This window comes from Cygnus olor, chromosome 3 (genome assembly GCF_009769625.2).
Source record: "Cygnus olor isolate bCygOlo1 chromosome 3, bCygOlo1.pri.v2, whole genome shotgun sequence".
Taxonomy (NCBI): Eukaryota; Metazoa; Chordata; class Aves; order Anseriformes; family Anatidae; genus Cygnus; species Cygnus olor.
The window spans coordinates 64847690-64870064 of record NC_049171.1 but is presented as its reverse complement, the minus strand read 5'-3'; the positions used below and the strand labels follow the sequence as shown (position 1 = coordinate 64870064).

Here is a 22375-nt window from a genome sequence, read left to right as displayed (position 1 = left end):
CAGTGAGACTATGCACTTAGTTTGTGTCTTCACATAGTTATGCTATTCATAAGCCTAGATTTATTTATTTTTGATTTATTTTTTGTTGTTGTTGTTTTTGGTAGCAGAAGTTGGTAGGTTAATAACAGATGGTCAGTGCTAACACTTTCTCCATGGAAGTAACCTACCGGCTCGATTGTCATCCTTCTACAGTGGCTGTGATGTCCTCTGGCACCAGAGAGCACTCAGGATGGTGCAGGAGAGAGACAGGGTTTGAAGCCAGTCTGGGTAATGTTCAGCACAACAGGGAGGAGACTAGATTGCATCTCTGTAATGGTGCTGCTCTGGGCCTTCAAGTAAACCCTGGTTTTTTTTTTTTTTCTTATTTCGTGTTTTTTTTTAGAAATAAATGCAGTAAAGATGTAAAGATCACTTAGCTGTAAGTAATTAAATGGTAATCAGTTTTTAATCTTTGAGCATATTTTTTATTACTTTGCGATTGCTACACTAATTGCATAACTCCCAGCAGTGAATGTGTTTGTACTCAGACGAAGCCTTAAATGTTTAATTTCCTCCTTTTGGTAAATATTTAAAAATCCCACTGATAACTCCTACCTCTGAGCCTGAGATCTGCAAGCAGGATATTCATCACATACAACAAAGATTTTAAATTTTTGCTTTGAGGGAAAACATGGTTTAGTCTTAATCACAACCGAAACATTTACATTGGAATAAACACTTCCAGGGAAGACCTATGTGACAACATCAGCCAGGTGTATCGTAATGGGCTCAGAAGTAGTAAAATGTAGAAAAACAGTGTGGTGTGAGGGACCTGCTGAGCTGCTGAGGCCTCTCCCCAGCTTTCAGAGTGGTTTCGGAGGCTGATCAAGCTCTGCCCTAAGAACGGCAAGGCTCTTTGCTCCTCTTTGGAGCTTGTTCTAGAACAGTCCCAAGGGTGTTTGTAGCCCTCTAGTTTCCAGCCTAACAGGGTATGTGGCTTTTGCTGTTGCTATGTCTTTTCGGGCTTAGAAACGTTCAGAGTTAGGAAGAAGAATTTCTCATTTAAAGGTGATTTTTCCTTTCTCTACCCCACCTGTGGGAGATGTATTGTCCCCCTCCCTTTACACCACCCGAAGTGATGCCTTGCACCCTGCATATTGGTGAGACGTGGAAGTGGGCTGCTACTTACAGGTGCAAGTTGTAGTGTTAGCGCGGGATAAAATACAGACCGAGGACAAGGCTGAAACAAACAAAAACCAACTAACAAACAAAAACCAACCAAAACCAAACCAATCCAGCTTCCTGAACCCAAATGGGGATGGTATTTCCACAGGAGGGGCGTTAAAGTAGGCTTCTCTCTTTATAGTTATACTCTCTGGAAAACGTAATGCCAGATCACCAGCAGGATGTTTTCGTTTGCAGTGTGGGTGCCATAGCTGGCGGCAATTTAATTCGTGGCGAACATTAAGGCTGGAATCAATGTTTTTAATTGGTGTATTTGGGAATGAGAAGACAAAGTATTTGGGGATAAGAAACGAAGGGTTTGATTAAGTAACTCTGTGTACATATGTGTGTATATGTACACGGTACGTCTGGCAGGGGTACAGGCCCTCCACCTCCCAAGGGAGCGGGAGGCGGTGCCGGAGGAGGCCGGGTGCCGGAGGAGGCCGTTCCCCGTCAGAGGCCGTCCCCCGGCAGCCTCCCCCCGCGGCCGCCGCCACCGCCTCCCCGGCTCGTCCCGGCCCTGTCCGCGGTGCTGAAGCGGCCCCGCCGTGCTCGGGGGCCGGCCCCGCCGCGGAGCAGCGCCGTGAGGGGCGGTGGGGCGGCGCCATGGCGGAGCGCGGCGCCTGAGGCGGCATGGAGGCGGATTTCGCCGCCTTCGGCAGCCCGCTCTGCGGCGAGCTCAAGCGCTTCTGCAAGCGGCTGCGGGAGGCCTACAGGGAGATCAAGGAGGACCTCACGCCCTACAGGGATGACCGCTACTACCGGTACGGGCGGGCAAGGGGGGCACCGGTAGCCGTGGCTGTAGAAGCCATGAAGTGGGGCTGGAAGGGGTAGAGGAAGGGCAGGGGGATCCATTGCTAAGGGCTGAGGTGCGAACGGGCAGGCTGTGTGCGTGCTTCGCCCCTGCCTGGCTCCATCTCCTGTGTCCACTAATGGTGGTGGATGGACAGTGTTGGCATTTGGAGATGACACGAAGCGAGGCGTGCCGGAGGGCTGAGATCAAATGGAAACGTGGATCAGAGAAAGGGGCTTGAAAGATAGGGTGTAAATCGGGAGAAATGCCAGGAGTTACACAAATGCAGGTTGGGGAATGAGCAGTTATATAACATTTCCCTATTAAAGGGGATGGGAATTATAGTGCCTCATCAAATAACCACGCACCAAGAAAGATGTAGATGTGGTGCATACTCTGTTCAGACAAAAGGAAAGATTAGGTCCCCTGCGAGGTCCCTTCCAGCTCAATTTTACCATGACTCTGAGCATAAATACTTGTGTCAGAGTGCTTGTGCACAGCGTCCCAGTTCTGCTTACACTGCTGGACTTCAGCGTGCCGTGCCTGCTTTCCCCAGTGAAGGATATGGTCTGCCATATTGAATCCGACTCGTTTTTCTCAGTAGCAAAGGCTACAGAGTCAGGCAGGTTGGAAATGCCGCCTGGCAGCTTGGCGGAGACAACCACCGTCCCCCTGTCAGAACAGGGGCTCGTTGTACCTGAGCATGGCGTGTGAAGTCATGGGAGGCAACAAGGCATGATGAGTGTACAATAATGAATATTGGCACTAGAATGAGAAAAGAAGGGAGAAATAAGCTTTGGAGTAACAAACGAGAGGCCCTGGGAAATGCATGTGGTCAGCTTTCTTGCCAGAAAACACCCAAGCTCTCTGACGTAGATTCCCATTTACTCATTTTGATGACTACAAGTGTGTAAGGAAGGCCTTTCTGTGTTGAACAGAGAAGACATGACTCCACTGAATCAAATGGGCTTGTGGAGTTAGTGCTAGATTGCCCTTCTTTCAGTGAGGGTGTCCCGAGAGGTATCAGCTGGAGAACCTGTAGGATGAAAGGTGCTGTAATCAAGAGATTTTGTGCTCTTGGGGAGGAGATAACTTTTTATGGTGTAGACAGCATGCTACTACTCCTCTGCATTCCCAGGCCCTTAGCCTAACTGACCTAATGTGGAATAAGTTTATTGCTACTGTCACTGCATACCTGCTGTTCTTGTGTTTCCCTTTAGCATTCTGGATGGATGTCTGGAGTAGTCAGGTTACTAAAGTTGTCTGAAGCAATTAGGTTACTAAAAACAAGTAACATCTTGTATCAGACCAACAAGGTGAAGAGACAGTAAAACCGTATGGTTTTTCCTCTCACACACTGTGTCCACAAATGTGTGGCTCTCAACCGCTGTCTTAACTCCCCTCCCACTGGGTGAGCAAGCCATTTGGCATCAGCTGGCACTTTCCATTGCCTTTAAGGAAATTGAGATCTCTATTAAGTGGTAGGGAACAAGGGGGTGGGGCAAGGCATTAGCTTGCAAGTAATCAATATTTTCCAGAAAAGAAAAGATAAATAAAAAGTTGGCTGCTGTAGTCTCACTTCTGAGTTGTGTAAGGACATCCTTCTTGGGGTGCCAACAGGGATCAGGAAAGCTCAAAACTGGAAGGCTTTAGGGCAGAGGTGATACAGAAATGGAAAAATACAAACCCCTTTGGGACTGGAGGGCAGTAGCTCTGCTTGACCCAGACATGCTGCTGACACATTGGGAGTGCTCATCTGCAGTGATAGGGAGTGGGTGAGAGGAGATGACCTCGCCCAGAGGCGGCTGATGAAGCTCTTACCCCAAGTGACTGCGCTCATGCTGCATGGGTGGCTGAGTCCTTTCTGATTCAGCTCTGAGGCTGTCCCAGTTCAGTGACACCTTTTGGGTGATGGTTTCCTTTAAAGCACCGTGCTCTTTAACGTGTGGTTCAGCATTCATCTCTGAGCGGCTTGTTCCTTGGGCATGGGTGATACTAAGGGTGACAGGCTCATCTGCCATCTCAGGCTGGGCCATCCTCACTATGCCACACTGTTAGATGAAGGGGAGGCCATGTCAGTGAGTTTGTTCTGTCCAATAACCCAGAGCAGTCTCTAAACTGTGTCCCCTGGTGTACGTCCCCATGAACAAGCGTCAGCTTCCCCAGCCGTCTGGCAGAGGACAGGGAGAGCGGGGCCAGCCATGTCTCAGCGCACCGATTAATGCCGTCTGTCTAGGTTAATAGTTCCCTTGGGCAGACATGGCACTTCGTAAAAGAGATGTTTACAGATTAATGGGTGTGATACTAAATAACCTCACTGGTGACCCAAATACAAGGTTGGTCTGGACTTAGTATGCCTAAAATTAGTCTGTAATACACCAGGAGATGCTTGGTGCAGTAGATAAGCTCAGAGAAGGCAGAAGAAGGGAAAAGTGGTACATTCTCCTATCAGTCCTGGGGACTGCCACAAAGCCTGTCAGCCCTTGATTTATTACAGCAGCTTCAGGATTTGTTCTAACTCATACCCCTGAAAAATCACTCCGAACAAGCCACTTCAGTGTACACTTTGTCCCCTGCTGTCCCTCCCTCCCACTCCAGCATGTTCCTTCCTCCGCTAGCATGCCTGTTGGGCTGGATGGCAGGGCAGGACAAGCTGATGGAGGCCTGGCAGCTAATGATTCCCTGCATGGCGTTAAGTAATTTTCAGTAAAACATTGGTACCAAATGAGCTTACTACCAATGGTGATATAACATCTACGCTTTTCTCTCTTGATCATATGCAAAGCTTACTGGAAGGTACAGCCTTGAAATCAGCTGACGGTTATTTCAGTGGGAGTTTCATAACTCTGTCCCCTAGCTAACGTTGTTGAGTTCAGCATGCTGAAAAAAACATTTTGATGGGAAAGCGAGCAATTGAAGTACCTACCTGATACCAGGAAAGAGCACGGGGTGGCCAAGTTGCGGCCTGACATTGGAGTTGCTCAACTGTAAGTAACAACTTGGCAGTCATGAAAAAACAATTTCTAGGTTAATAAGCATAGCCCACTGGCCAATCAGCTTATACAGGGAAGCACCACATTGATGTTGAGTTTAGTAATAATACCCAGAGATTAAGATAAATGACCTACAGTCTGCCCTGTTTTAAAGAAGGGATACATTATGAACTTCTGTCAAATAATATCACATTTTTTACCTCAGAAAAACTATATATATGACATTATTGAAACATACTATTTCACTTGCAGCTTTACTTAATGCTTGATGTTGCTTATATGAGTAACAGAAGAGGTAATTATATATGATACTGGTATTCTTAACCTCTTAACACCTCCTGTTAGTGTTTCTGGTTTGTTAAAATATAGCTAACCTTCTAAACATTTGGGAAAAGTTCATGCATGGTGATTCTGCTGCTTTTGGGAAAAGGCTGGAGAACAGACTATAATTTGACTCAGCAATAAAGAGAAGCTGTTCATTTTTTCCTTAAAGAAACTACAGTGCCTGCATGCTTCAGAGAACAGACTTGAAGTTTGCCGGATAGAGTTGTTCTGATAAGGATACAATTCTTTCCACCTTCACAAAATCCTTGCCAAGTTCTCAAAGTGTATGTCTGTGAGAAGCCAAGTCAGGGTCAGTGGGAACTTGTTGAAGAATTGCAGTCAAATTCCCTGGAGGTTCATGCTGCTTTTCAGCCTAGGACCTTCAAGGTGCTTCAAGCCACAGCTGGTACCTGTCTTGTTCTTCCAGAGCTAACTGCTGGGTCTCAGCAACTGGGGGAAGAACCTGAAAGACACCAATGTGAAGGACACAGCTAGGGCTGAATGGCTTGAAGCAGCAGCAGAAAGAGCAGACTAACAGTACAGCTTCGTGTGATGGGTTTAAGTTGTCGTAAAGTGGCTCTGCCACTGAGAGAAGCAGCCGTAGCTCTCCTTTCCCTAGTCACACATTTCTGCTGTCTTCCTCACCTGCCACCAATATGCGTATAGCTGTTGTGACTGAACAACTGATCCAGCTGAACACTTTTTGTTCTGCGTGACTTCCAACTTGGATCATTTCCATGATCTGGGTCAACACTCAGCTGCACAAACATTTGTGCTGGCAAAAGTCAAAGAGCTACAGTGAGGCTGGAGTTTTTCTTTTGTCACTTGTGCTGCAGGTAAAGAGTATAAACTGGCCATGAAATGATGGCGTAAGTGTTCAGGTGGTTAATGAAAGTAGAGGCCAGGCTGAGAGAGCATTCAGCCTGTTTCCTTTCAAGCCTCATCCACTGTTCACTTCCAGTTTTTACAACAAAGGAGGCAGACACTTCCTGCACAAATTCCCCCCAGCGCAGGTCAGACAGGGCACCGAGTGAGGCATGTTCTTGTGAGGAGCCAAGCAGAGCGAGACTGTGACTATTTAGAGGGATAGGATTTTCACAGGCACTTCCACTGAAACCGTGCCTTGCCTCTCAGCCTTTAATTTGTAAAACCAGGAACATTATTTTCACAAAATGTACAGGGTGCAACGTAAGCGTTTAAAATGTAACTCTTTGGAAGCTGGTAGATGGCTAAGAGGAATGTGGTCCCATGGCTAAGTGAAGTTGGATTTCAAGCTCTGCCACTTACACTGTTTTGCAAGTGACTTTTGTCAAGTCTTGGTCTCTCTCTCCCTCAGGTTTCTATCTGTTCAGTGAGAAGAACGTATTTTTTTTTGGTGGGGTATGAGGACAATAAATTTGGGCATGTGTGTGAGAGAACTGAGCGCCAGAGGGATTGGAGCAGCCATGCAATGGCTCAGACGTGTGTATGTAAATGGCAGCAGCCGTAACTCTGCAGCTGGGCTTCCCATAGCAGCAGAAACGGCCGCAGATGCAGACGTTAGACGCAGATGTAGATGTTTTTCTGTCAGTTTCTGGCCAGGGACAACTTGCTGGAGACGCCTGAAGCGGGCTGAGGGCTACCTGTTGCAACTCACAGCCACCGGTGACCCAATCCCTTCAAACGGTGGCTCGGCAGCGCCGCGTGGAAAAAAAATATAAAACTAAAACCCATCGCCGGGTGCGGGGAGGACGTTTTTAAGGAGCGTGCCCCGCGCACCGCCCCCCGGCTGCCCGCGCGCAGCGGCCGCCATTTGCGTAGCGCGGAGCGGGCGCCGCGCTCCCGCCGCCCCGTGTCCCCTCGGGCGCGCCGTAGCCTCCTCCCCCCCGCAGCGTCGCCCTTCGCCCCGCGGCGGCGGCGGTGCCGGCGGTGACGTGTCGGCCAGCCGCGTGGCGGCCGCGTGACGTAGGCAGAAGGCGCCGCGAGGCACGGCCGGCGGGCGGGGGGCGGGGGCGGCGAGCGCACTGCGCATGCGGCAACGGCATGGAGCCGTGAGTGGGGGTGGCGGGGGGGGGACGGGGCGGTGTGAGGTGGGGGTGCTGCGGGGTTTGGGTAGCAGAGAGGGGCGTTTAGATCAAAGGGGTTGGGTGGGACGGGGCCCGCAGGGGAGGAGAGGAGCTGGAGGTGTCTGAGGGTGTGAGGTGTCTGAGTACAGCGCGTCTCTGCGCTGCTCGCTGCCCTTCTGCAGTTAGCATTAGGCACTAGTGTCGGTTTAAAATGCTGACTTGCTGCCTGAGGTATTTTAAAACGCAGTACGGGGCGTAAAAGCTGACTGACAAATCTGCGAGCACCTGGGCAGCCCGTCTTGGGCTTTAGGCTGCTTTGGCTGGGCTAAAAGCATCTTCCGTACTCTGAACAACTGCTTCCAAAATGAGGCTTCATTTTTAGCTTTTCCCATCGATGCCTCTCGAATGTTTCATCTTTTAGGCCTTTCAGATGGCCTAAAAAAAGACAAGCTGTTGGTGGGAAATCATCCGCTCACATTTATGTACACTCATAAATTTTGTATAATCTCCTTCCAAAAGGCAGGTGTTGAACAACGAACACACAGGAGGATTGTTTTATCTGCCTGTTATGTTAGCTGGCGATAGGTTGGAAGGAGATACTTCAACGTGATAAGGAAGTTCTGTTATTGCAGGCAGGGACAATGAAAAATACAGCACCCTGTAGGAACACTAAATATTGTTGTTTGCTGTCAGGATAGCTGCAATTAAGATTTGGCTGAGGTCTTTCATTTGCTCTTAGAAAAATTGTTACACGATTGCCATGACTAAAAACAGTGAGGTGTTATTACCAAGCGTCTCTGAAAGTTTTCTGGCACAGCACTCTTAGCACTTGAGCACTGATGGAAATGTTGGGGTGTGAGCTGCTGGGTTCCAGCGTTGCTGCCTTTGTCAATAAAAGTCACAATGTTTAGCTATGTTTTGGCCTAAGCCACCACCTGACGGCTTAGTTTAAGATCTAGCCTCATAGCAAATGGCTTCTGAGGTGAGTGAGGTTATACATGTAAATGTTTAGAGAATACACCAGAATGGACTTTGCTGCTGTGTCAGTAGACATTTCTGAAGGACCACTATCAACGTGGTCACACAACCAGTTATGTCTGCTAATTCTTTCTGCATAGTATGGTTCTGCCGGCCAGCTGCATGCTGCGCAATCGTGGATTCACAGGCTGGCTTAGGGAATGAGGCTCTGCAGTTATCCTACCTGATCACATAAGGTTATAGTTCACAGGCGCAGGGTTTCCATCAGATCCAACATAGGTCAATATTTATCAGTGAGTTTTAAGTTACCTGAAACCCCACAGAAATGTTCTGTCAGTCTGACTTACTGTTCTTGTTCCCCTTTCTATTTTTGTTGGTTTTACTTTCCAACCTTGACTCTCACTTGCTAATACTTCATTTCCTTCTATCCTTTCTGAACTCCGTCTTGCTGGCAGTTATGGCTTTTTCAGAAGATGTGTGTGCATGTGATTTTTGTGTGTGTAGTTGGTACTTCCAGCTTGCTCAAACATTGCACACAGTTGTGAGAAATGAGGAAATAAAATACGAATAGCTTGCCTTTTGTGTTTCACATACCTTGTGTTTGGCTCTTGCGCCTCTAGAAGTTTATTTTCAAACTCTAAGGGGCAGAAATCAATGGATTTCTTTTAAAGAGCTGAAAGTCTTCTGTTACAAGATCCCACAGACTGAAGTTTTAAAGAACGCTCCTCCGCTTTAGAAGGCCAGAGACTTTGTGGTTTATGATTAAATCTGTGATTGCTGGCAGTATGGCAATGCGAGCACCAGATTCTGATAGCTGCTGATAAAACAGCCTGAGATGGGTAAGAGTTGAGTCCGAGGAACTCTAATTCCCCATGCTCAAGTCTGTGAGCAAACCCTGTGCATACTTTTCAGTATGTATCTTAACCTCTTACAAAATCCTTACGTGGATTGCTTCAAGAAATGTTCTTTTTCTCGCATGAGCTATTTCATCATCTTGTTGTTTTTGTTTTTTTGTTTGTTTGTTTTTCTCCTTTTTCTTCTTATCCTGATCTTCTGCCATTTAAATTCTTCTGGACAGATCTGTGCAGCCTTATTGACCTGTGAAATAGCACATACACCCAGTTGCTGAAATGGGACTTTAAGAGTACCCATATGAAGGAAGAGAAAAAAAGGCACATCATGTCCATACTCTGTCTGGTCTCCTCTCCTTGTAAAGTGTCAGCACGCCTGTTCTTCACGTGTATTCGTACCCATCTTGACTGCTAGGTCCGGAGATGCTGGAATAAAGAACGAGCCAATGTCTGGAATGTGCTTCTTTGAAAGATTGTGAGCGGATCTGTGCTCTGGCGCAAGAGTAAGCCAAGGCGATATCTGCTGATAGCTGTGAGTGTTGGCTGAGTGAGCTCTGGCGGCTTTCCCATAAGGACTGTGGAGATGAAGCTGCTTTTCGTGTTCACCTTATACACCTCTCTGCAAAAACTGGGGAAACAGGAAGCTCATGAAGAGAACCAAAAATGTGCTTAGCAAGTCAAAAGTATCCTGCACCAGACAGTAGCTGTTAAGCTTGTTCCCAGATGTAAGCTGTTAAGATACGCATGAGCTTATGTGACACTTCCCTGCATATATGTTATGAGACTCCTGTCTTCAGCTGTTATCAACCCAGGGGCTTTCCAATTTCAGACCTGGTTTCTGTGTATTGAATAGTCCCCAGTGGTTGCTCTTCCGTGAAGGATTTGGTATCCACTCAAACCCTTACATTTAATTTAGGCGTCAACATTTTTATATGATTTTTATATACCAGGCATTTTCTTGTTTAGATCAGTATTTGTGTGTCTCAAGAGAATACCCCATATGTGTCTTCTTCGTAGATGAGGAGTGCCGGGTCATCTGTGGAACTGAAGGGGCCAGTGAAAAATTATGAATAGGAAATTACTTCTGAGGGTGGTTTTTTTCTTTTTTTTCCCCCCTTTCATTTCCCCACCACCTTGGTGAGCTAAGTTGCGGTTTGAATCCTTTACGTTTTACCATACGGAAAAAATGTCATTTGTTCTGTAGCACCTCATTGGGAGAGACTGCAGTGATTCTTAAATAACATTTAGATTATTATTAATAATCCCAGTCCCTTGTGAGGCAGTCCCGAAGGGCAAAGGAGTCCAGGAAGGCTGGGCGCTCTTCAAGAAGGAAATCCTTAAGGCAGAGGAGCAGGCTGACCCCATGTGCCGAGAGATGAGCCGGCAGGGAATAAGGCTGGCCTGGCTGAAGAGAGAGCTGTGGCTAGAGATTGGGAAGAAAAAGACAGTTTATAACCTTTAGAAGAAGGGCAGGGTGCTCAGGAAGACTACAAAGATGATGTGAGGCTCTGCAGGGACCAAATTAGAAGCTCCAAAGCGCGTGTGGAGCTTAATCTGGCTACTGCCATTAAAGCCAATAAAGCATGCTTCTGTAAATACATAAACAAGAAAAGGAGGACTGTGGAGAATCTCAATCCTTTGTTGGATGTGGGGGGAGACAGTGACAAGATGAGGGAAAGGCTGAGGAACTTAATGCCTTCTTTGCCTTGGTCTTTAGCAGCAAGACCAGTTGTTGTCTGGGTACTCAGCCCCCTGAGGTGGTAGATAGGGATGGGGAGCAGAATGAAGCCCTCATAATCCACGGGGAAATGGTTAGTGACCTACTGCTCCATGTAGAGGTACACAGGTCCGTGGGGCCAGATGGGATCCACCCGAGGGTATGGAGGGAGCTGCTGGAAGTGCTCGCCAGGACGCTTTCCATCATTTCTCAGCAGGAAAGCTGCCCAGCAGAAGGGGCCCTGGGGGTATGGGTTGATAGCTGGCTGAATGTGAGCCGGCAGTGTGCCCAGGTGGCCAAGAAAAGAAGGCCAGTGGCATCCTGGCTTGTATCAGGAGTAGTGCAGCCAGCAGGACCAGGGGGGTGATCGTCCCCCTGTACTCAGCTCTGGTGAGGCCGCACCTCGAGTACTGTGTTCAGCTTTGGGCCCCTCACTACAAGAAGGACATCGAGGCCCTGGAGCATGTCCAGAGAAGGGCAACGAGGCTGGTGAAGGGCCTGGAGCACAAGTCCTGTGAGGAGCGGCTGAGGGAGCTGGGGGTGTTTAGTCTGGAGGAGAGGAGGCTCAGGGGAGACCTGACCATGCTCTACAACTACTTGAAAGGAGGTTGTGGTGAGGTTGGTATCAGTCTGTTCTCCCAAGCAACAAGTGATAGGATGAGAGGAAGTGGGCTCAAGTTGCACTAGGGGAGGTTTAGGTTAGACATTAGGAGACATTTCTTCATGAAAAAGGTTGTGAAGCATTGGAACAGGCTGCCTAGGGAAGTGGTTGAGTCACCATCCCTGAAGGTATAAAAGAGGAGGTATATACCTGGAAGTGTAAAGGATGCGTGGATGTGGTGCTTAGGGGCATGGTTTTATGGTAGGCTTGGCAGTGCTAGGTTAACAGTTGGACCTGATAATCTTAGATGTCTTTGCCAGCCTAAATGATTCTATGGTTATATGCTTTTACTGGTTAAAAGTGAATTAATTGCTTGCCTTGCATGTTCCCAGGCGTGCAGGGCCAGGGGTACCTGCTCCCAGAATTTGGGATGGGCTTTTGGAAAGGATGCCACCACTTTTAATGCATTTATTTCTTCATTAATCTGATTGACCAGCACGAACACCACTGTCAGATGGTGAAAAGAAATTTTATCCCAAGCTGATCACTGTGCTTCATCTTAATGCTTTCGCTTCTTTCCATGATGGTGCAGTCGTGTATCGCTCCTACAGCTTTATTAGAAAACAACTCTCCACCCTCACTGCTCCTAAATCCTACAACTTTCCTGTATAAACAGGGCAGCTTTCTATACCGACTGCTATAGCAGCAGAAAATTAACTATGCCATAGCTCAGTTCTGGCACAGCTCAAAACTAAATCTTGGATCACAAGATCCTGTGCAGGTAAGCGGGTTGTTAGTGATATTGATCCTTTTATGTTAAGCTGGCATTGTGGCAAACATGGTATTTTGGATGTTTAAATGATTAATTTATGAACTAAAAAAAGTGACTTTTTCTCCCTGTGAGTTAAGAAATCCTTTCTTACTCAAGTTTTAGGACAATAGAGAATCCTAGTATTAAAAAAAATGTGCAAGATGAATCTGCTTCACGATGCAGGTATGCGTGCCCCTACATATGTCTGATAATCCCTAGTAGCGTTAATGTGTTTTGTTTTCTTAGCGTTACATGTGACCACAGAGATTGATTTAATTTTCTTTCTGGAGGAATGGATAGTGAATGGGATTTTTTTTTTTCTTTAGAAATGTGACTGACAGCTAATTCTGTGCTTTCTTTTGCTTCGTGTAGGTTGGCACCGATGCGGTTATATACACTATCCAAAAGACATTTTGTCCTGGTCTTTGTAGTATTCTTTATCTGTTTTGGTTTGACAGTCTTCATAGGAATAGCGGGTAAGAATGTTGCCTTTTTAAAACATTAAGTTTTTGCATGCTTTATCTATACGTGTTGATATTTACAGAGGTGTGTAAATGCTAGTGAGCTTACTGCCCTTGAGATATCTGAGGAAATAGTACTTTTTACGGGGAGGGGGAGGTGTTTTGTATGTCACACTTTTTTTCATAGGGTTACTTACTACCTGCACAGATTAGGTATTTGCAACTGCTTTGCAGGGGGAGTCAGAAAGAAAAACAAAACAAAATCTTTGTAACAGAATTTTTCAGCTGAGTGCTACATTAATTTTCTTATTTACATTTTAGTCTGTAAAATAATGGTGCTAATACTGGATTTCCTTTGAAAGAAGTTCATAACTATAAAGTCTTCTAAATTTTGGAGGTATAAGTGCAACAGAAATTAAAAACATTTATATTTTAGTAATGTAATAGTACAAACTTCTTTTGTTGAACACATGAACTCAGGTCCCTAATTCCAAAAACCTCTGTGGGAGTCATGATAAGATCTAGGAGGCTGAGCACTTAGTGGCTGGATCTTGTCCTGGATATCAGAGATACTTCTGGAAGTCTGACATTTCATGTCAGAGAACTTTTCTGGGTCTAAAATACACTTGGAAGAGGAGTCTGCATACTATCACTGAAATTTTAGCATGCTAACACTCTGCTGTCGGGATAGCTTCAACACAGAAGTTAAACAGCAGACAGGGAGAGGGAAAGGGAGGGACCGGTTGCACTCTTCAAGCAACCTGACCCCATTTAACAAACATTTAAGATTTTTATCAAGTCCCCCAAACTGGGGAGGACTTAGCTGCTGTAAGCAATGCTCAGTCGTCTGCACGGTGCTGGGGTTCCAGAACTTGCCTGCGATTCCCTTCAGGAGCTGGAATGGTTGAGGAATTCCTGTCCCTGTGAGGTTGGTTTGCTGGATGCCTTTGTCGACAAAGCATGGACGCAGTTCATTATAATAATTTAATTATTTTTAAAAGAAAGGTGTTTACCTTGGGAGGAGAACCTTTGAGTGAATGCTTAAACTGCAATGATTTTTAATGGCTCTTGTTGACAATTTCATGCTTGCTGTGAACAGAGGGAGGGGCATGAACAATAGAGTATTCACTCTTCAAAGGGCACAGAGTGAGTAAAACTCACCAAACCCACTATGTAAATGAAAAGGTGATGCATTCATTTTTTCTGTGATGCCTGTATATGCCATTCCCCATACTCAACATGTCTATCTGCAATTTGGGAAGAGTAGCAGAAGTCTTACTACTCATCTGAGTAAAGAAGATAGCTTAATCTGAGGTGACTGATGCTCTTTGGTTCTTGTAACCCAAGACAGATGCAGATTTGTTTTTTTCCCAACTTACACTTGTTCTCTTTCCCTCTTCCTAATGTGTCTTTGTCATCTTTGGGGTGAGATGAGTACAGAACTCATTTTCTGTACCTTTGCAGTTTTCATGTTCCCCACCTCAGAGTGATAGCCTGCTTTCAGATAGGATTCTGTTAACTTAGCAAGACTAAAAGGAAAGCAATAACAATATAGTTTAATCTTTTCTGTGTGTGTGTGTGTGTGCATGTTTTTGTTTTTTAGTAAGACCACAGCATCTTTTTAGTCAGTTGCTTTAGAAAGCTTTAGTGTATTGCTTGCTAAAGGAGCAGCAGTGATGGCAGCAGAACCTCCTTATTGTTTTGGTTGCTGTTCTTGAAAACCATGATTACAATCTTTCTACTCCAGTATCTTTTCATATCTTTTGGTTTAAAAAAAAAAGTTCATTCTATTGTTTTTGTTAACAGTTACTGAAATAAGATGATTTATCAACTTCGAGCACTTACTGAACTACAATTATGCGTTTCAAAACAAAAATACTTTCCGAAAAGCTGTCCAAGCACTTTGTATGTACTTGAGAACTGAAAAGTTCAGTAGCTCAGAACTGACTTTGTAGCAGGTGTCTGTTAGTGAAGTTGAGCTGAAGGTGTAATATGAAGCTTTGAATGTGATAGGATGAGTATGTCATTTTTCCATTTACAGTCTGGTAAGGTGGTTAATACTGTAGTTAGTGCTTATAGAAGCTCAAGCAATGCTGAATGTTTAGAGCTGTCATGACAGCTAACCTAAAATAATACTTACCCCCAAAACGAGCCTATGTCACTCATAAACCCTTCTTTTCTGTTCTTCCTCTGTACCAACTTTGAAGCCCATGGTCTTTGTGAAAAACTGTCTTTCTTACAAAATATTGTAATACTAAGTTTTTAACTGAAACAGCATGTTTTAAGGATTAATAACTTACATTAAATCCCCAGACCAAGTAGATAAGGGAGAGACCATTTGGATAGAGAAATATGTGACTGGGAAGCCTTTAGGGTGACCCACATGCACGTATGCAAGTCTTGCCTATGTCCCTACTTGCTATACATCTACTCTGTTTGTTCACACCCCAGTATATAGATGCAGACCTTTTCCTACTATTCCCCTTGATTTTTCCGTGTAAGTCCATTTGTGTAGTATGTCCATGTGCTTCCCTGATTATCTTTTCCTCTTCTCCCTAGCACTATGTATTCTTGCATACTTAAGAAGGCTAAGGGGAGACTTACTTACCATATCAGAGGAGACAGAAAAGATGGGGCTAGCCTCTTCTCATAGGTCCATGGTGACAGGGAGAGAGGCAACAGATGCGAACTGGAATGCGTGAAATTCCAGTTAGATATTAGGAAAAAAAATATTTTTACTGTGAAAGTGCTTGAATACTGGAACAGGTTGCCCAGAGAGGTTCTGGGAGTCTCTGTCCTTGGGGGTTTTCAAGACTCGTCTAGATGTGACTCTGAGCAATGTGATCTAATTACACTTGTTTTGAGCAGGAGGTAGGACTAGACAGCCTCTGGAGGTTTCTTCTAAAATAAAGTAAGACCTTGTGGTTTCCCCATTTACTGCATACAGATCTAGGGGCAGGGCATGAGTGGGCAGATGCAGTTGATCAGTACGTGTTATGTGTGCGTCTGTGCCTGGAATGACTGGAGGAGTGGTTGCCCTGAGAGCAGGAGTCTGGGGGAGTAAGCTGGACATCTGCTACAATTGGACGTGAAACTCCATTGCTTGAATGGCTTGTGTGTTTTAGGAGAAATTGTTTCTAGAACCTCCATGCAATTACACTTATATGCAGTTATGTGATTTTAAAAATTGCAAATAAATGCAATATATTATAGCCCCAGGTTCCTACAGAAAGGAAGGGTCCCAATCTGTGTAGTCTGAGCGCTGTTTCTAAATGGACCTGCGGGTAACTTTACTTGAACAGACCAATGTGCTGAACATCCAGCACAAGCTAAAAAAGTACTGTTATTTGGTTCTACAGTTAAGTATGCTGTACATACATAAAAAGGCATAATCATCATGTAGTCAAACACAATGGGATGTGTTTGCCAAGGTGCCCCAGTCATGGGTGCAATGCAATGTGGACATCATCCTCCTCTAAGTAAATCACATAATGGTAGCAGTTTGGCCATAAAAAATGGGGAGTTAAATGCAATTAAGCTGTTTTTTCAAATCTTTTTGCAGCCCTTGATTGAGCTTCAAGTTGTTCTAACAACAGTGCCAGTGATAATTAGCTAGCTTCTTTAATAATTTACATATTATTAAATCACGCTTGGGAATGAGCTTCCTTAAAGGAAGTTGGTGGTGGAAAACTTTCAGGCCAAGTTTGTTAATGCTATTGAGAAACCTAAGTGATTTACCCTTCAGTTTAAACATCTGCAAAGTGGGATACTATTTACCTGCTTTACAGGGAGGTATTTAGTACAGTGTTTTGAAATCCTGTATTTATATTATTACTTTAATATTATTGTCTTTCTTTTTAAATATTTTGCAGGTCCTAATGTAATTGAAACTTCTGTAGCAAGAACTGACTTAAATAACAGCCTAAAGGTAAGAATAGATAAATAGTGCTGGATTATTATGCAAATGGCTTTACTTGGTATCAGTAATGTTAAAAATCCCCTTGCCCCTAGCCTCGTTATTTTTACTAGTTAGTTTTTTGCTAGAAAGCTTCTTGGCCACATGATGCTTTCCAGATTGAAACTGATCACGCAGTGTTTTTATTACCACTGCATTACTTCATGAGTGACCCAGCAACATTTTCTAGCCTGTTACTTTGTGAGCAGGTAAGGTAGAGAATTTTATGACAGGATGATGTTTCTTCAAGTCTTGATAGGGTTCCCTGGTGAGCTCATACCGGAGCTTCTTGTAAGGATCCAAAAGAAGAAACTGAGAACAGAAACAGAAAAACAGTGATCTTAGTGACAAATACTGATAATTCTCCTCTGATTTACCCTTTCTATCAGCTGGGAAGGAATGTTTCTTCTTTTTTAATTGTTCACTGTCAAGTGATCAAGACAGTACGATCTGGCTTCCTACGATGAACCTTCGCATTCATTCTCTTGAAAACATGTATATTAAGCTTTCATTTTCTGATTCTCAGTTTCTCTGTCTTTATTTCTTTCTAGCTCATTTTTTGTAAAGGCACTAATAAATTAATAAATTCCAGTATAGTTGTGTAAACTTGTGGGTTTTTTTTGTTGTTCCATAAGTCACCTATCTATGTTTGAATTGGTACTGTGCTATGGGTGGATTTTAAAATATTAATAATAAAATATATATATATTATATCAAATAAGAAAAGGCTTTCCTGCATGTAGATTTTATCTGTTAACCATATCTCCCATGCTTTTGACTGGAATTTCTAGAAAACCTAATGGAAAAATAGTTGTTTTTTCATACTTAAGCTTCAAACCGCTTCAACGTTGTAGCAGATGGGGGTGGGGGGTGTCACAAATCTCACTCAATGTAAAGTGCTAGAAATATACTTTTTTCAGGCTAAGTCTTAGGTTTTTGACTTTCATATCTCAACTGTTTTTATTGCTGATGCTTTTATGTGCTTTAAGTACTCATGCCTTACTTTTTATTTTGCTGGTCAAAATACATATGCTGCTTTAGCTACTTCTCTGGAAGACTTATATTTGGGGTGCTTATCATACTGTCCACACAGCATATATTAAATCTATTCCCAAAAATATTGACACTAGCATACCTTTTATCATTATTAGTGCAGACGCATCTTGTAACAGAATAATGACTGGTGATAACCCTGTGGTGTTTTTTTGTTTTGTTTTTTACAGCTAAAGCCTTTTAATTTAAGTTCACCACCATTATCTACTTACAACCAGCAACTGTGGCTGACCTGTGTAGTTGAATTGGATCAGCATGATGGTGAGAATCTTACCTAGTTTTAAAGAAACTGTTATAACAACCTAATTTTGTATACTATAATTTCCTTAATTTCATCTGCCACATATGTGATCCTGTTGCTTCATGGCTGTTAATGGTTTTTTCCTGACACAGTCTCTCCCCCTTCACCCCTTGTCCTCAGTAAAGGCATGGCCTGAACTAATCTTGAGAACTGGATGCAACAGTTTTATGGGATAGGTTGATTGTTATTTCTGTGAAAACAGTAGTATGTAGAGAATGTGTGTCTGTTTCTTCGTTATGGGGGGGATTACATACATATACATATATATATATATATATATAATTACTGTTTTTAATGATATGAATTGCACAGTAAAGCTTCCCTGTAAATGCATGAGCAATAATGTAATCAGGAATTCTTTAATTTGTTAAGATTCAGTACAGGGCATTTGTGACTTACTGCCTAAATACATAATGAAAAGGTTGGTGTATTTTGTTGTTATTATTAATTAATATAATAGAACCTTACTCCTGTAAGGTATAACCAAGTAATCTTTGGATATCGTACGTATTTTAAATTTTATTTGGAACTCTTTTTGAGTTCATACTTCTGCATGTGACAATAGCTTAACCTTTTATTTTTTTTAATTACAGTATCACTCAAAAGAAATGTTAGTATGACAGTGAAAGTACTCGGAGTGGTGAAGGATGGAAGTACGCCATATGTTAATAATCAAGCTCACAACCGGACAAGGTTACTCAGCTGTGCACAAGTATGTGCCTGCTTGAAGAAAACTCTGATGCAGTACTTCTTGTTTTAATTATCTGTGTGCATGCTACATTATGTTGTCAATGAGAAGAAGGTGTCTTTAAGCACATCTCAGGAAAGACTCTGGAGTAGGGTTTCATTTGCAGTTGCAACCTAGCTAGCAATGCTAAGCAGGATATCTATCTGTCTATCTATCTTTTTTTTTTTCCTGTTTGTTTCCTTCTGTGGTTTGTGTCTATTACCTCTAAAAGACCCCTCTTTCTTGTTAGTGCAGTTCTTCTGCCAATGAAGCAGTGTGTGCTGCTTGGACACTTCAACAGATTAGTAATACTGTAAAAAGGAATATTTGATTAGAAGATTGGGTATAGGGCTCCAGGGGAGAGAGAAGTTCATGTCCACTGCCTAGCACAGAGACTGCTTTAAATCAGCTAGCATTTGTGTTTTGGAAAAAAAATAATTTTCTTTCCACCGGAGAAGAAATGTTGAGGGTTTTGATTTTCTACTGTAATTTTAACTGTAAGTTTTGAGTTTAGAGACATTGGAAACAACTTGCCATATTTGAATCCTTTAGGAAGGGAAGAGCTGAAGTTTTTTTGTGATAAGTGTAAAGTGTAATTCAAATTTGTGTGTATGTGAGCGTGTGTGTGTATGCACAGGCAGAAGTCTACAGAAATTAAAGAACACAGATTTAGTTGCACGCGGCCAAGAGAGCAGTATGTTTGGGTTTTCTCTTTCTTCCTGCTATCCTTTATAAATAAGTTAGTACAAGATTGCCACATCTCACAGTTCAGTGACCTAGACCTTGACAGACAGTTATCCAAATCCTCCTTGGTGCTGCAGGCAGTTTCTTTCACCAGCTTTAGTCAAAAGTTTGTTTATCAGTTCCACTTTTGATCCTGCTGACTCACTTTATCAGTTTCTTCTGATAAAGAAAGAAGAAACTGATATCTGTTATCTTTCGAGGAATTTTTATCTGCGGGTCTTGTTTAAATCTTGCTTTGACTGATCAAGTTTGGTAAGACACATTATAAACATCATTTATGTTTGCCTATTCAGAAACAAATTCTCCAGCCTATGCTACCAGTAGATATTGTAGAACAAATTGAAGGCTTTTACATATTATTCTTCGTTGTATGTGTTCACAGAAATGCAGTGAAATCATTGTTGCTCACCTTGGCTACCTGAACTATACTCAGTACAACATATTTGTTAGCTTTGAAGATCTATATAAATTAACATACGTGAAGAATATTACTTTCACAGTAAGTATAAAGTTTTAGACTAGCAAAAGAGATCTCTTACTTTAATTACTGATGGTGTAGAAGCATGCTTTAACTGTAATAAAAAGTTATCTCATTTCATCGTAATGAAGCTTTTTGTCACTACTAATTTCAGAACTATTTTATCATTTGCTGTTAATAATGTTCTAATCCAATATTTTTCTTTATAAAGAAACATTTTCCTTTCAGAACTCTAGTGCTGTTTTCTGGGACAGATAATTTTAGTGTAATTCCTGGGAAATATTTGACAGTAGGCAAGCTAGACTAGAAATTCCAGTTTTCTGCAGTTCCTTATGGGGATGTTGCCTCTCTACAGCACGGTATCTTTTTCAGTCTTTCCAGTAGGTGTATCTGAATCAACAAGATTTTTCTAGACTTTTTCTAGGGCCAGAAAGATTTAACAGACTCAAATGAAGAATTTTTTTTTTGTCTGTGCTTAAGAGGAAGAGAAAAATGTTTATTTAGTTAAAATAAGCAGGCAATCCCTAGTGGAACATCTAGCTCAGTTCATAGTGGTAAAGGTTGCTTGTGAAGCAGTTAAAATCACTGGTGTGTGTTGAGTGACTCCAAAAAGTTTAGAAACATTTGCATTAGGAGCAAATGAAACTAAACTGAACTTACTGTACAGGTTATTGTGTTGTATTCTACCTGTATACTGTAAGGCAAAAGTGTTTTTACATACTAAGTGAGCTTCCTGAATATTGATATTTGAAATGCTCCAATTTGTAAAGTGTATCACTAAAAATAAGCTGAGGGTTGAAAACAATCTCACAAGCTCTTTGCTTTGCTCCAGATTCAAGCAGGATGAAGTGTTGGGGCACTTATAGTTGTATGGTTTATCATCTTGCTTTGCAGGTTTCCTTTAATGTAGACTTGTACACAAAACCAGAAACCTAATTCAAAAGCTCTACTTTCCCACAGCAAGAAAAATTATCAATTTATTTCATTAGTACAGTGGTTTATGTTGATCCCGGTTAAAATAATTGATTTCCTTTTGTACATCAGGATTCTCCACATCAAATTTTCATTCTGCATTTGCAATTTAAAAAGACAAGACAGAGGCTGACAGACTAAATCAATTGAAAGGTAAAGCTTCTTGTCAGATGGGCAGAGCATGTGCATTACAGAAGTGGTTTCAAAAGAGAAGCATGCCAGGTATAACATAATCTGTCAACAGAACGGAGCTTATGCAAACTGACATGTTATAATTAATATCTCTGCCTCAGAATAATTAGAGGACTAAAGGACCTTTTGCTGTTTAACCTGTGAAAAAGTTCTTCACTTCTGGTTGGCTCATTTAATCTTCCCTTACTCTATTTTCAGTGAAACGGAAGATTTAAGTAAGCTTTAAGAACACAGACTCATTACAGGAAGTACAACTGTACCTTATCATCATCTTCATAATCAATTTATGCATTTGACATTGGTAATAAAGAAGAACACACTGGATTTATTCAATTGTTGGAGTTCAAACTTTGAATATGAAACAGAAGTCAATAAAGAACATCCTTTTTGATCTGAGAAGTCCGTTAAGATATGACAGCACAATGAGTGTGTTACAAAGTGGCAGGGTAAAAGAGAAGCAAAGATGCTAGGCTGCTTTGGTTATCTTGGTTATCTTTTCATTGGCTAGTCCCTTTTTTTTTTTTCCTTCTTATTCAGAGAAAGCTTTAACTTGGAAGAAAATGGGTATGAATTTATCTTTGTCTTTCCATAGTGACATGGTGGAATTTGGTTATACCTTCAAATTTTGAAAAGCCAAAAGACTTTTCAGTAACTGCAAAATGTGTTTATTATTGATGTTGTATGAATACTCTTAATATGTTAAACTATTTTTCTTTTGTTTTCTTGTAGTGGAAGACCTACAATCCAACTTTTTCACAAGTAGAAATCTGGTTCCGATTTGTTTTTGTGGTTCTTACTTTTATGGTCACGGTAAGATTTTCTTTTAGTTATTTTGGAGTATATTATGTAGGCAGCTGGTAAATGCTGCACTGTAGTGCTGTGTTTAGTAACTTAGCCCCAGGCAGTATAGTTGAGATACTGCTGAAGGGGTGTTAAAAATGTTTCTAAAATACTTACTTAGTTGCTGCTTCTATGGTTTTTATAAGTGGCATTGAAGGGACATGAAGAAAATAGAATAAATGGGGAAAGCTTGTTTTTTTTTTTTAAACTCTGATTTTAAATTTGAGACAGAATTTTGTTCAAATAACTGAAATTCTGATTAGACGCTAGAAAAAAAAAAAATTTGGCAGTGCAGGTGGGCTCAGACATTAGAATAGGATGTCCAGAGTGTGTGTT

At 42.6% G+C, this 22375-nt stretch overlaps 1 protein-coding gene across 2 annotated transcripts in view; it reads left to right on the top strand.

Moving 5' to 3' along the window:
• Positions 1-1795: 1795 nt before the first annotated feature.
• Positions 1796-22375, top strand: part of TMEM181 (transmembrane protein 181) — a 34823-nt gene continuing 14243 nt past the window's right edge. Inside the window, exons 1-7 of one of the 2 annotated variants that reach the window (XM_040552000.1) lie at positions 1796-1967; positions 12689-12792; positions 16650-16705; positions 17956-18046; positions 18680-18798; positions 19940-20056; positions 21929-22009. In XM_040552000.1, coding sequence (XP_040407934.1) covers positions 1837-1967; positions 12689-12792; positions 16650-16705; positions 17956-18046; positions 18680-18798; positions 19940-20056; positions 21929-22009 — 699 coding nt within the window. In that variant the 5' untranslated portion in view covers positions 1796-1836. Of the gene's footprint in view, positions 1968-7236; positions 7344-12688; positions 12793-16649; positions 16706-17955; positions 18047-18679; positions 18799-19939; positions 20057-21928; positions 22010-22375 lie in introns of those variants that run through there. The other variant, XM_040552001.1, reaches the window with a different exon arrangement.